This window comes from Motacilla alba, chromosome 3, assembly GCF_015832195.1.
Source record: "Motacilla alba alba isolate MOTALB_02 chromosome 3, Motacilla_alba_V1.0_pri, whole genome shotgun sequence".
Taxonomy (NCBI): domain Eukaryota; kingdom Metazoa; phylum Chordata; class Aves; order Passeriformes; family Motacillidae; genus Motacilla; species Motacilla alba.
In genome coordinates, this window is record NC_052018.1 from 80,453,252 (window position 1) to 80,465,307 (window position 12,056).

Sequence of the window (12,056 nt, forward strand, 5' to 3'; positions counted from 1 at the left end):
CCGCTCTGAGATTCTGTGATATGTATTATTAGCCGCCTGTCCAGGCAAAGGGCTGTGCTGCGCCGGCCCAGGACACGCGTGTGCCGCAATCCCGGGCTCTATCCCGGCGGGCCCGGCTCCCGCCCGCCGCAGGGCCGCCCCTGCCTTTGCCCTGATCTAAGATGGCGGCGGCCGCGCCCTGTCACGTGTCGGCGGGCGGGGCGGCCGCGCTCTCCTCTCCGGTGGCGGCGCGCGCGGCAGGATGGAGCCGGCGGCGCTGGAGCGGTTCCACAGCCCGGGCAAGGGCAGCGGCCTCCGCTCCCGCCGCACGGTGCGGCCCGGAGAGCTGCTCTACCGCGACGTGCCCTTCGCCTACGTCCTCACCAAGCAGCAGCTGGGCAGCGTGTGCGAGCGCTGCCTGCGCAGGTACCGGCGGGAACGCGCCGCTCTACGGCTAGCGCCGCCCCTTCCGCCGGGGCGGGGCCGCGCCGAGCCGTGCCTGCGGGCCGGGAGTGCGCGTCCGCCCAGGAGCTGGCTGTGCCTGGCCGGGCGGGGTGGGAAGGGCTGCGTGCTCCGGGGAGGAGGTGGCTGTGCGCTGCCAGGGCTGAGGTGCGGGGCTTGCCGCTGTTTTTGACTGGGGGCTGTTTTTAAAGCGGCTTTTTTGAGGATGTCGCCTCCTCCCGGGCGCTGCTGTTCCTGGGGAGGTTTCCCGGGCTGGCTCGGTGCTGCCGCTCCGCGCAGGTTTCGCGCTGGGCCGGCGGTGGTGGGAGGGCCCGGCCTTCGCTCGGGGACTCCTGAGTCCGGCGGGGCCGAGGGGAGCTGTGCCCTGGGGCTCGCAGAGCTGAGGAGGGACCTGCCTTCCTGAGTTCCCTGTCGCCTGGGCAGGTTTATCCCGCTGAAGAGCACGTGGCTTTGAGGCATGTCGTAAATAAATGCCTGCCTTCCTCTCTCTTATCCCTGCGAGTGGAAACTGCCAAACACATCGTAACTTTGTGTGTTTGTTTAGAAGGAAACAAACAAAACTGGATTTCAAACTAGAGCAGTTTCCCAGCAAGCTGCATTGTGGCAGAGCTGTTAAAGGAACATCTGTGTATTAATACCTGAAACATACTGCTAGATAATCCAAACCCCACGCCAAGACATGAAGAAAGAGACTCAGGAGAAAATTCGACACCGCTAACTTTTCTTTTTTAGGTTTTTGCTTTCGTTTGATTTTTGTTGTCTTTTTTTTTTTTTTTTTGGTGGTTTTTTTTTTTGGGTGGGGGGAAGGGGGTTATTTTGAAAATATTTGAAGTTCTCTTTGTAGAAACAGTCCAGGTGATTTGCTTCATGTTCTTTACAGGCATGAGAATAGGGTTCTCATTTAATCAAAGAAGAAATTGACAATCTGTTCCAGGTGATGCTTGCATCTTGTAAGATGCATCTTGCATCTTCAGCATATTGAAAAAAACTCCAACCAAGCCCAAACCACCAAATCAACACCAAGCTCAAAAGATTTTTAGCTATTATGTCTGTGAAGTCTGACTCGTGACATCAGAGCCCATCAGGGTGGTGACGGAGCATTTTCTGCTTGAAGTTGTGGGAGGCTGCAGACTTCAGAAGACTGGCTGAGTGTAGCAACAGGTGGAATAAAAGTGAATCTGAGATGTTTGGATGTAGACATTAGGGCATGTTTTGTTGGGAGAAATAATGGTATTACCAGCTTGTTATATCACAAAAGGTTATTAATTTGTGGTTTTGGGTTTTTTAATCTACATAGTGATAGCAGTTAAATTTTAAAAAGTAAATAAGGAAGTCAAAAATACATTTCCACCAGTCTGTCTTCCTTTGTGAAATATGCTGGGTAGACAGAGTTTATAGATCAAGACTGTCCAAGCTGACATTTGTCTAACTAAAGGATATATATACATCAATGCAGAGATTTTTTTTTGAATGTATAGAAATTAGGCAATTAGTAAAGTACTGCTAAACTGTGATGTGAAATAGAGCTGTTTCATCAATCTGGTTTTCATCTGGTTGAATCTGGTGTGGTCTTTTTTCAAAGTGAGGTATCAGAAAAACGTTACTATTCTCTTCCAGGAATACAAGTGAAAGTCATCTTCTCCACTACTGTTCCTGTTTTTCACTCTGATCTTTAGGTGGCAGTACAGGAACACAAATTAAAAAAAAAAAGTCCAGTTCTTAATGTTGATTTAGTGTTTTAGCAATCCTTTTATATATGCAATTAATGTTTGAGGCTTGACATTGATGTGTAATTCTATACTTTTGTCTCTCTGCTTGTAGTAGTGAATGTTGTTTGATGCAGTTTTAGGCTGTATGAGAAGTGCTGGGTGAGCCAGGTGGACTGCCTGCTGAGAGGCAGCATGGTGTGGCCAGAATTTGCGGTCACAGGCTTGTGTTGGTGCTGACTTACTCTATGACCTTGGCCAAGTTCCTACAGCAAGGGTCTGATGGACCAAAGCAGGGTAAGGTTGGCTGTTGGGAACAGTTTGCTGCTCTGTTTTAGAAAGGAAAGCTCAGATAGTGCAGTAGTTCTGCTTAGTCTTACGTCAGTTAAAGTGAATGTGGATTTAAAGTGCTAAAAGTATTTGTATCCAAGTATATATACACATATATATATATATATATAGAAATAGAAATATATATATATATATATATGCACACACGCTTAGTGCATCTAATGGTAGAAGGATTAACAGCCCTTTCTTATTTTATTGGGCTGTTGGTACTGTTTTTATAGTGGCAATAAATTTTCAGTCATTGTTTTTAGGTCTACATCATATGTAGAGCAGATGCAGATTTTTGTCATTGTCTCCCCTTTTGTGATTTCTTCTTACTTCAAATAGAACCCTGTATTTTCTAATTAAGAGGGTAATGTTTGTTTTTTTTTTTCTACAAGGCTGGGCTAAAATGCTCTGCTGTAGATGGTTAATACGATAGCGTAGCTGTTTGAATGGTATTCTGATAGTAATTATAAAAAATACTGCCCTGAAGTAGGATACATAATAAAGATTTGCTCTGAAATACAAGCTTTGATTCAGTGTTGGCAGTGTGTATTTCTGTGGAAGCAGTGTCATGGTAGAACATGATGTATTGCATGATGGTACATTTTTTGCAAGAGTATCTGTAGTGTGACAAAATTTGAATGGCCGGCATCTTTTTCCAACAATTTCCTGGGGAAAGCAACGGAAAAGTTTTTTTTTTTTTCCTTACTAATTAAAAGTTTCCTTTATGGCTTCTTCCATGCTTTAATAGCTCTTTAATGTTGGTCTGAGTCTCAGATTTTGAATTGCAAATATACCCAGCCTGTTCTAGATGGGGAATCAAAATGAAGTGAAAGTCAATGATATCTTTGGCGTTTGTTTGCTTTTCACAAAACATTTCTGTGATGCCTTGTAGTTACAAGAATCCACTGCAAGAACATTTAAGTCTTAGTTGATACTTAGGAGCAAGCAAACAAACTTTATAGAATCTGAGTCTCAGAAAAAGTAGGGAAAAAGAGGTAACACCGCCCTATTTCAAAATGCTATACCATTTATACCTTCAAGGGAAATGAATATATGAGAATAAGTAAATAATAACATTATGTATAGACTATGAAATAAAAGGCATTAATGTTTCTTGTTTGGGTAAGGTCAGATATTCAGACTCTGGAAGTGGGCTAAGGGGAAATACGAATATATTTTTGTATGACTACAAATTTTTTAAACATTTTTAGAAAGAGAAAAAACATTAAAGCTAGGAATGGTGATAAGCTAGATGAGGCTGCAAACATTATTGCAGTATGGGAAATATAACCAAACATGAATAGTTGATTATGTTGGATTACCGTGTACTTAGCACAGGCCAGCAATTGTGTGTTCCTTGCTTGATTTCACCTGATTTAAAAATAGCCAAATGGAAACACCTTTACATTCAGAACTGTGCATTCAGTCCTGTGTCTTCAGCATTGGCACACTCTTAAATTGGCTGCTTTGTTATTATTATTCCTACTAATACGATTACTGCTACTAAGACAATGTCAAGTTATTTCATCACCATGGAAGTTGGCATACCATTGTTAAAGTGTGGAGTGTCAAAGGTCACGGCAGCCCGAAGGTACAAAATTACCGTCAAGTTTTAACCATGGTACGGATTTTTTCAAGTGGAGAGAAGAAGGATTTGACTCAGAGAGTGACAAGGGGAATGGTTGTGATTGTGTGATCCTTCTTATCACTGTGTGGCTTAGAGTTGTGTGGTTCTGCCTGAGGACAACTAGTTGTTAACTGTTCAAGTGTACCCCATTCACACTGCAGCAGGGAGGTTAAGAGAGTAGAGGAGCTCATTATTTTGGCTTTCCAGCAATGGGAGTTTCTCCATGAAGGTTCTGTCATTCACCAATAGCTAAAATGCTTCCTGAAGCACCAAAGAGAGGGTCTGTTTCAGCACAGCACCTGAGTTCTGCTGCTTCCAGCTTTGCTGGGTGATTAGGTGCAAGCTAATGAATGCTCTTTTTTTTTTTTATGGCATGCTTAGCATATGTGCGGCTTCCAGTAATGCACAAGGCTGTAAAATCTACAGTGCCTCCGTATTTATATCTGAAAAACACTTCTGTTTTGGTTAATACAGAAATAGATTTAAATTTAGGCTAATTTCTTGAAAACATCCTGTTTTGTTGCTCTAGGTGTTCCTTGTATATGTATGTTTTGTTCTGCAGGGATTCTAGAGTGTGGAAAACGAATACTTGATGATACATTCTTTGACTTTTAACTTTTTATCAGTTGTCATCAAATGAAGATAGTTAAGTATTATAGTTCTTTAGATATAAAGCAATATCCATGTTTTATAGTTTGCTTGTATAAAAAGATGTTTTGAGGTTTTTTTTCCCTCCTGTAGAATATTGTATTTCCATGGTTGTTTATAGAATGGAACAACAATGTTTTTAAAATTCCTAAAGATATGTAAGAACATAATTCTTAGTCTTACCATATAAATGAATAAAGTTGGTCAGCATGACTTGTTGCCATGTCAATAAGTCAGTAAGGGTTTTTAAATGTGAGATAAATGATCTGTTTGGTGTCCCTTCAGTGCCAGTCAAAATTCTAGACAGAATTCCAGTAGTTTTCAAGATGTGTAACTTCTTATGGAGTGGAGGAGTATAAAAAAATATTATTAATCACATTGCGATTGTGAGTATTAGGATATTAATCACATTGTGAGTATTAGGATATTAATCACATTGTGAGTATTAGGAGCAATTATGTTTTTGTGCTTCCAGGATAGGATTATCCTGGGAATAATATGCTATAATTTGATGGAGCATCCTGACAGTTAGGAGTGGAATTGCAGCACTGACTCTTGAAATACCTGAAGTGTCAACTAAGAGCAGAGCATGTGAAAAAAATTACATGTGAGATAGAAGCTATACAAAGTATCATAATTTAATGTTCTGTATACATTTGTGAGAATGTTTCCCAAGACCTGAGAAATTGAACACCACCACTACCAGTAATGTTTCTCTCTGTAGCTGGATGACAGCCTGAACAAAGGCAGCATTTTCCTTACAAGAGACTCTCCCTTCCCCATCTGAAGTTAGTCCCATATTGTTGAAGCAACTTTATGAAATGCAGCAACCATAGAAATGCTTTTTTTTCTGCCCTCATGCCAGCTGGAGCTATAGAAGTGGCTTTCAGGCTGCTGTCCCATGCTGCCAGGAAAATCTTCTGTGAGAGAGTGTGAAGACATAGACTGTGCTTTCCTGCAGTATCCCGTCCAGAGAAGATCCGGAGCACAAATTACACTTAGTCTCCATCTCCCATTCCTTCTGTTTGGAGTGAGGTTGAAGTAGGGGGAAGAAGGAAGCTCTGGCATTCAGGATAGCATTCATAAGAAGTTGTCCTGGCCTGCCTGTTGGTTTGGTTTACTTCCCTCACAGCACCCTTTTTAGTGTGTCAGGAGTTTTAGTGGACCAGGAGTCTGGTGTGTTACTGTTAGCAAATCCCTTGCTAGGTGCTTTTGACCAGCTGTTTATTTATCCTGGAGGCTTGTTTTGAGAATGTAATTCAGGTTCTGTTAGCTGTAACCGTTCTTTTCATTGCATAGTGTTTTGGTCTTCAACTGGTGCCTCCTCACTGTTATGGATACTGGGAGCTTGCTTTAGGTAATATATGGGTCACTGCTAATCTCCTTCCCTTTCTCCCTTGCCTTGTGGTCTTGAGACTGTTGTTCATGTCTGCTGCTGCCAACCTGGCTCTGCTCCTGTTAATAATAGGAAAAACAGGAAAGGGAGAGGCATTGTTAAAAATAAATTCTCCCAGGTCAAGAGTTTTTATTGCCATGCCTGTCATTTATGGAAAATGAAAATTTTAGACATGCTTTAAAGGGCCCTAAAGCTATTACTGTGATGGGATTTTGTGTATACAATTTTCATGCTTATAGTGCTCTGTAATTTGGAAGGTATGGTATCAAAACTGTTGTCCTGTCAAGCTGTGACTGACCATTTAAGTTGCAGCATTCTTGTAGATTTTACTCAATTTAGGTTTTGCTGTGTATCTGCAATGCACACTGTATTTCTGTTCTGCATGGTGCAGTCCCTAATATTAAAGTTGTAAAATATTAATATGCTCTGCATAAATATTCTTTGCTTGTGGTTATTGATAAAATGATGAAAATAAATTTGTGGATTGGATTGTCTTTAGTATGCATTTCCTTAGGTTGAACCGTAATTGTGCAAGTTCAAAATTATAATCAGCACTAGAAGGGAAAACACGAGAGATTAAATATGGTAACCTCTAGGTAATGTAACAACACAATTAGTTCCAGATACTTCCCAAAGAAAGTTTTTAATTACGTGTAAGTTGCTCAAAGTTTTGTACTGCATTAGGAATTTATTGTTTAAATTCTTTAAGAACAGTTACTGATATCTTGCACATAAATATTGGAATTCATGAATTGTTAGTGGTTACTTCCACTAAGTGTACTCAAAAGCCACTCTGTGCTTTTGCCTGTATGGTGTATGGAATGATGCTGTTTTCCCTTGAAGAATCTTCTTATCTTCAGAACCAGTTGCAACAGCTGTTTTGAATCATCCAAAATTAGATGGGTGCGACTGATAGAATTTTCTGTATGTCTCTCTGCCCCAGCCATTCATGTTTGGAAATGGGTTATGGATCTGCTTGACAACTTACCTGATGTGCTGGCTAGGAGCTGCTGAAAGGGCTCCCCCGAGTCCTTGCTCTCCTTCCTGCTTGCCCCTTCTGCTTCTCATTTGGCACTTTGCTGCTCGTATGACCTATGATACACTGGTGCAGAGAAATGAACTGGCAGAAAACATACTGTACCAAAATAGAAAAGTCTTTGTGCCTTTGAATCAGCTTATTGCTGGGGAAACAGAGCTGAAGTGGCCATTGAACAGGGGTCAAGGTCTGATGGTCAGGGCTGGGCAGTCTGGTAGTAGCTGGTCTTTAGTCTGCTGTAGCTAAAGATGAAACTCTAAGAAGGACAGTTAGAGGAATTTCTGAGCTCCTATGGATGTCTTCAGGAGAAGTAGGGCTTTCAGGTGTGCAGGATTGACTGGCTTGTTAGTGTTGAGGACAATTTTTTCTACCTTGTAGTCCAGCCTAGTACTGGACCGTGAGACTCTATCCTCATTTCTTTACCAAGCCATCTTTCAGTCATATTTTGCTTCCTCAGAAGCATATCATGGCTTCACTTTAGCAGAAGAAATACTGCAGACATTTGCAGTTGTAGTCTTGGTTCCGTGGGGGTTTATCAACTTTTCTGACTTCATCTTTGAAACTGATTTTACTCATTTTGGGATCTGTGCTTAATTTCAACAATCACAATTCTCACAGCGCCTCTGTGGCTGACTGGGAGACTTCATTTGGAGGCCAAGCAAAAGTTTTGAATAATTCGCAACGGTGTCCTAGTGACTGTAGGGTTGGTGTCAAGTGACACAATTGGTTGAACAGCAGCAATTCCTATGCCAACTCAAGCTGCAATCCCCTATTCATACAATACCTAGCTTTCCTGTTTGTCATCATAACTGCTAGCTGCCTTCAGCTCAGGGCTTGCTTTGCTATTAATTTCATTGTTCAAGCTTAAGTTGAAATTAAAGACTGAGTATTTTTTTAAGTATCTTCTTGGCCTCCGAGTTCCTCATCCTGCAGTCAATAGGTAGGAAACACAATTTTGGCTTCACTCAGGGTGGGCTTGCCCGGGCTGTTCATGCAGTGTTTGTGTGCTGCCTGTGTCATTGGGTTTAAGCATTCAAAGGAAAAAAGCCAGCAAGTGTGTTGAACACTACTTATGAGGCTGTGATTGGGGGTGGTTATGATCTCAGAATCACAGAAGATGTAGAAGTGCAGAAAAGGAGTAAAAGATCACCACTAAGTAAAAACCAAGTAAAAAGAGGAAATTAAATTGGTCTTATAAACTGTAAACTTCTTCTTGCAATTCACCCAAATATGGCTCATTTATACAATCTAATTCAAATGTCTCATTCAACTGCTTGGAGTGTGCAATGGTGACCTGAGAAGACAACTTCTTTGGTCATGGCATTCTTGGTAGTGGGAAGAAGCATGGTAGAAAAGAGAGAAAGAAGTTGAGATGTTTGGTGAAGCATGGTCCCCAGGGAGGAAGGATTTGTCTCAGGAAATATTGAGCATGAAATAAACTGCGTTTCTTAGGATAAAATACTTGTTCACTGTATTTTTAGCTTCTTGGGAAGAAACTTCTTTTTATTTATCAGTCAAGAAGAGCTTGAAGGCAGCTCACTTTAACATAAAGGTTCAAACTGAAGTGCTGTCTCTTTTTTTGTTTTGGGTTTTTTGTTTGTTTGTTTGTTTGGGTTTTTTTTTTGTGTTAAGTACTACTCCTCCCTGGTAAGATAAACTGACACCTCATCTTCTTTTTGTGGGCTGACGGCTGTTTTCCATCACAGAAATAGAGCCTGCTATTCCTTCTGAGATAAGTGGCATACCAAGGAAGACTTGCTGTGTGTATATCTCATAAATTTTATCTCTTCCATTTCTATGCACCTTGTGTGTGAGAAATAAATTCTGTCTTGCAGGTCATTGTGTTCTAAATCTTTATTCAATATTGTATGGGATGAGAAAGTTTATGCCAGGCTAGTACACTACAGTTTAATTTAATTTTTTAATTGGAAAAAAGTTAAGATTTTTTTGGATCAAACTCTGGATACACATATTTTAAGAACTGAGTGAATGTTGGTGTGGGTTTGTACTTTGTGTAGCTGGCTTTGATTTCTGTCGTATATTGACTCCAAGTCCTCCAGCTGTTGAAAGTGTCTTAGTCCAGATTTCTGAAAAAGCAAAAACAGATTGAAAGATTAAAAAAAAAAATGAAGTGGGACAGAAAACCACTTCAGAGATTTATGGTCATAAGCATCTATGTTGGTTTAGCAAATGAGACTGGCTATTCAGCTATTTATGAGTTTTATCCATTTGTCATATTAAAACAGTCATAGTAGTTGATACTCCTGCACAACAGATGGAATAGCCATGGAAACAATTTCTTGAAATACTGTATGAAACTCAAGATGTGATGATTGATTTATCTGAAGCCTTTGCCCCAGGAGAAAGAGGCTATGTAGTTATCCACACAAGATATGTATAATATCAGGTGTAAAACAGATACAACAATGAAATGTATTTTATCATCAGTAAGATCCTTTACAGTATTATGTTGAATCGTCTGCTTGCTTGTTTGTTATAATTTTGGTTTTGTTCCACAAAATAAGCACATAATACTTAGGTAAGTAAATATCTCTCACTATAGAATGTCCCTTTCTGTGGCTAAGAAAGTAGATGAACTGTGCTGATGAGCAGTAAAAAGAGTGACAGGTATAAAAATAGCAGAAAAGTTATGGAGGCTTGTAGTTAACAATCCAGTGCTGAAAGAAGTTAATCTTGCCACTTCCAGTGGATACCTAGTATTTTATTAGACATGTGGTCAGTCTGTGTATTTCTTATACATGGGTTTTGCTGCCAATTAATAGCCTTTGTTGCTTTGGCAGTCATTTTGATTGAATTGCACTGACTGTTTTATGTGATTGCTGCTTTTATTCTGTGTTCTGATATGTCAAAACTACTTAAATTCAGTTTTTTAATGAAATTCTATAAGGATTGCAGACTTGCTAAGCATTGTATGCAAAATAATTAGACCCATCTAAAGACTGTGAAAATTTGGCATGGGGTTGTTTTACTGGATTCATGTTTTTATTGAAAAGTGTACTGACAGGAAAATCCCATTACATGTATATGAAATATGGCACAGGTTGGAGACATTAGTGCTGAGTTAATGCCCCTTATGGAATTGAGGATAAAAAATAAATGAATGTGTGGAATTTGGTATGTGTGTGCCAAATTATATATTCAACTAATTTTTCATTGATTAGGAAGTCACTGGATTTTTCAAGATTATATTTTGATGGTATTTGTTTTATTTGGTATTGCAGGGAGCATTTACCGTTTTCTGTTGCTGTTCACTGCATTTTTGGAAATTCCCTTTGCAATAATACATGTCACATTACTTGTGTTCACAACCCACTTGTAAGGACTGGTTGTAATTTTTCAACTTTCTCCTCCATGGACAGTCTTTGAACATAGCTTGGGAGAGGAGGGGTCAATAAAATCAAAGAATGGCTGTGCTCACCTCTTTTTTAAAAATGTCTTGCTCATGTATAAAACTAAAGATACTGTCAGCTGATGTATATTTTAATGCATGTATGAGGAGCATGACAGATGAAGGATAACCTTGTAGTTCAGATACAGAATTGGAGGATTAGAGACTTCCTTTTGTCTATTAAATTTAAGGTCTTTCCTAGATTACCTGCTCGAGAGAGGTTTGAGGTTTATTGCATTCACCCATATATTTAGAAGTTGTTGATAGAGTGTAAAATAAAATTATTTAAATTATATGTTTGTATATCACCTTAAGGACAATATTTGGCCTTAACCCACTTGAAGAATCTTAAAAGTGACTATAGGCAGCAGAGAGCATATCTGCTATAAATTTAATAGTACCACTAGGAAACAGTCCAACACTAAGAGGTTTATATGTATACTTGGAATTAACATGGCATTTTAAAATTGGTAAAATACATCCTAATTGTGCCAGAGCTGAAAGCTCTGCCATGCAAAACTTTATGGCCCATGCAATTTGCTGGATGTTATGATTGTTCCTTTCAGTTTCAAAAGCTGTGAAACTTGCTTGTCCTTGGCAAAGGAAAGTTTTTGTATGGGGAAAAAGTGATACCATAGATGGAATGGTAAAGTGGCCAGTGGAATGTGAATTACAACAGGCTAAAGAAAATGCCAGTGTGAAAAATTGTTTACTTGAAATGGGCTCAGGAGACATAACCTGGAGAGCTGCTCATAGCAGAAGGGATATTAACTATTTCTGGGGAAAGCTGATCATAAGGGAAGAACACAAACAGTTTTTTAAAGAACTTGTCTGCTATGGATGATATTCTAGTATAAATCAATTACCAAAACAAAGAAAAATTTAGCAGATGGAAGCTGAAGTTAACAATGTATTTATGGCATGAAAAGCTATGAAAAATGGTTTCCGATTTTTGTGTAAAAATCTCAGAGAGGTTTGGAAAGGTGAGACCTGAAGTCCTAGTTTTCCCTGGAAAGTTACATGGCTGTGACCCTTTGTGTGAGTCATGGGAACATATTTTAAAAAATGATAAGAAAAATACAGGACTGAGAAGAGATTCATAATTTCTGTGCAAGATTTGAATTTCTGGCAGTTGCCAAGCATCTTACGGAGAGGCTAGAAATGGTTTAAATAGACAAGATTTTTTTTTTTTTTTTAATTTATTTATTGAAAAGATCTCTATGAACTTGTAGGCAAACTGGTGTGGAGGGAACTGGATTTTGAGCTAGGCAGTAGAAAGTTGTGACTTTGTATTTGGTCAGGAGGGCTGTGAGATGAAATCCCCAATGCGAGGCATGTGGCTGGAGAGCCTGGGGCTGTTTGCATCCTGCCGTCAGGGTGGTTATGCTGCCTGGTGGCAGAAAAGCACATCAGGTATATCACGGTCTGTACCAATGAACGTGGATGTTACCTGC

The 12,056-nt window shown here is 40.0% G+C and overlaps 1 protein-coding gene across 1 annotated transcript in view; it reads left to right on the forward strand.

The window, feature by feature from the left end:
- The first annotated feature begins 209 nt into the window (after positions 1 to 209).
- SMYD3 (SET and MYND domain containing 3) overlaps positions 210 to 12,056 on the forward strand; it is a 386,960-nt gene continuing 375,113 nt past the window's right edge. Inside the window, exon 1 of the mRNA XM_038132701.1 lies at positions 210 to 405. Coding sequence (XP_037988629.1) covers positions 242 to 405 — 164 coding nt within the window. The 5' untranslated portion in view covers positions 210 to 241. The remainder of the gene's footprint in view (positions 406 to 12,056) is intronic.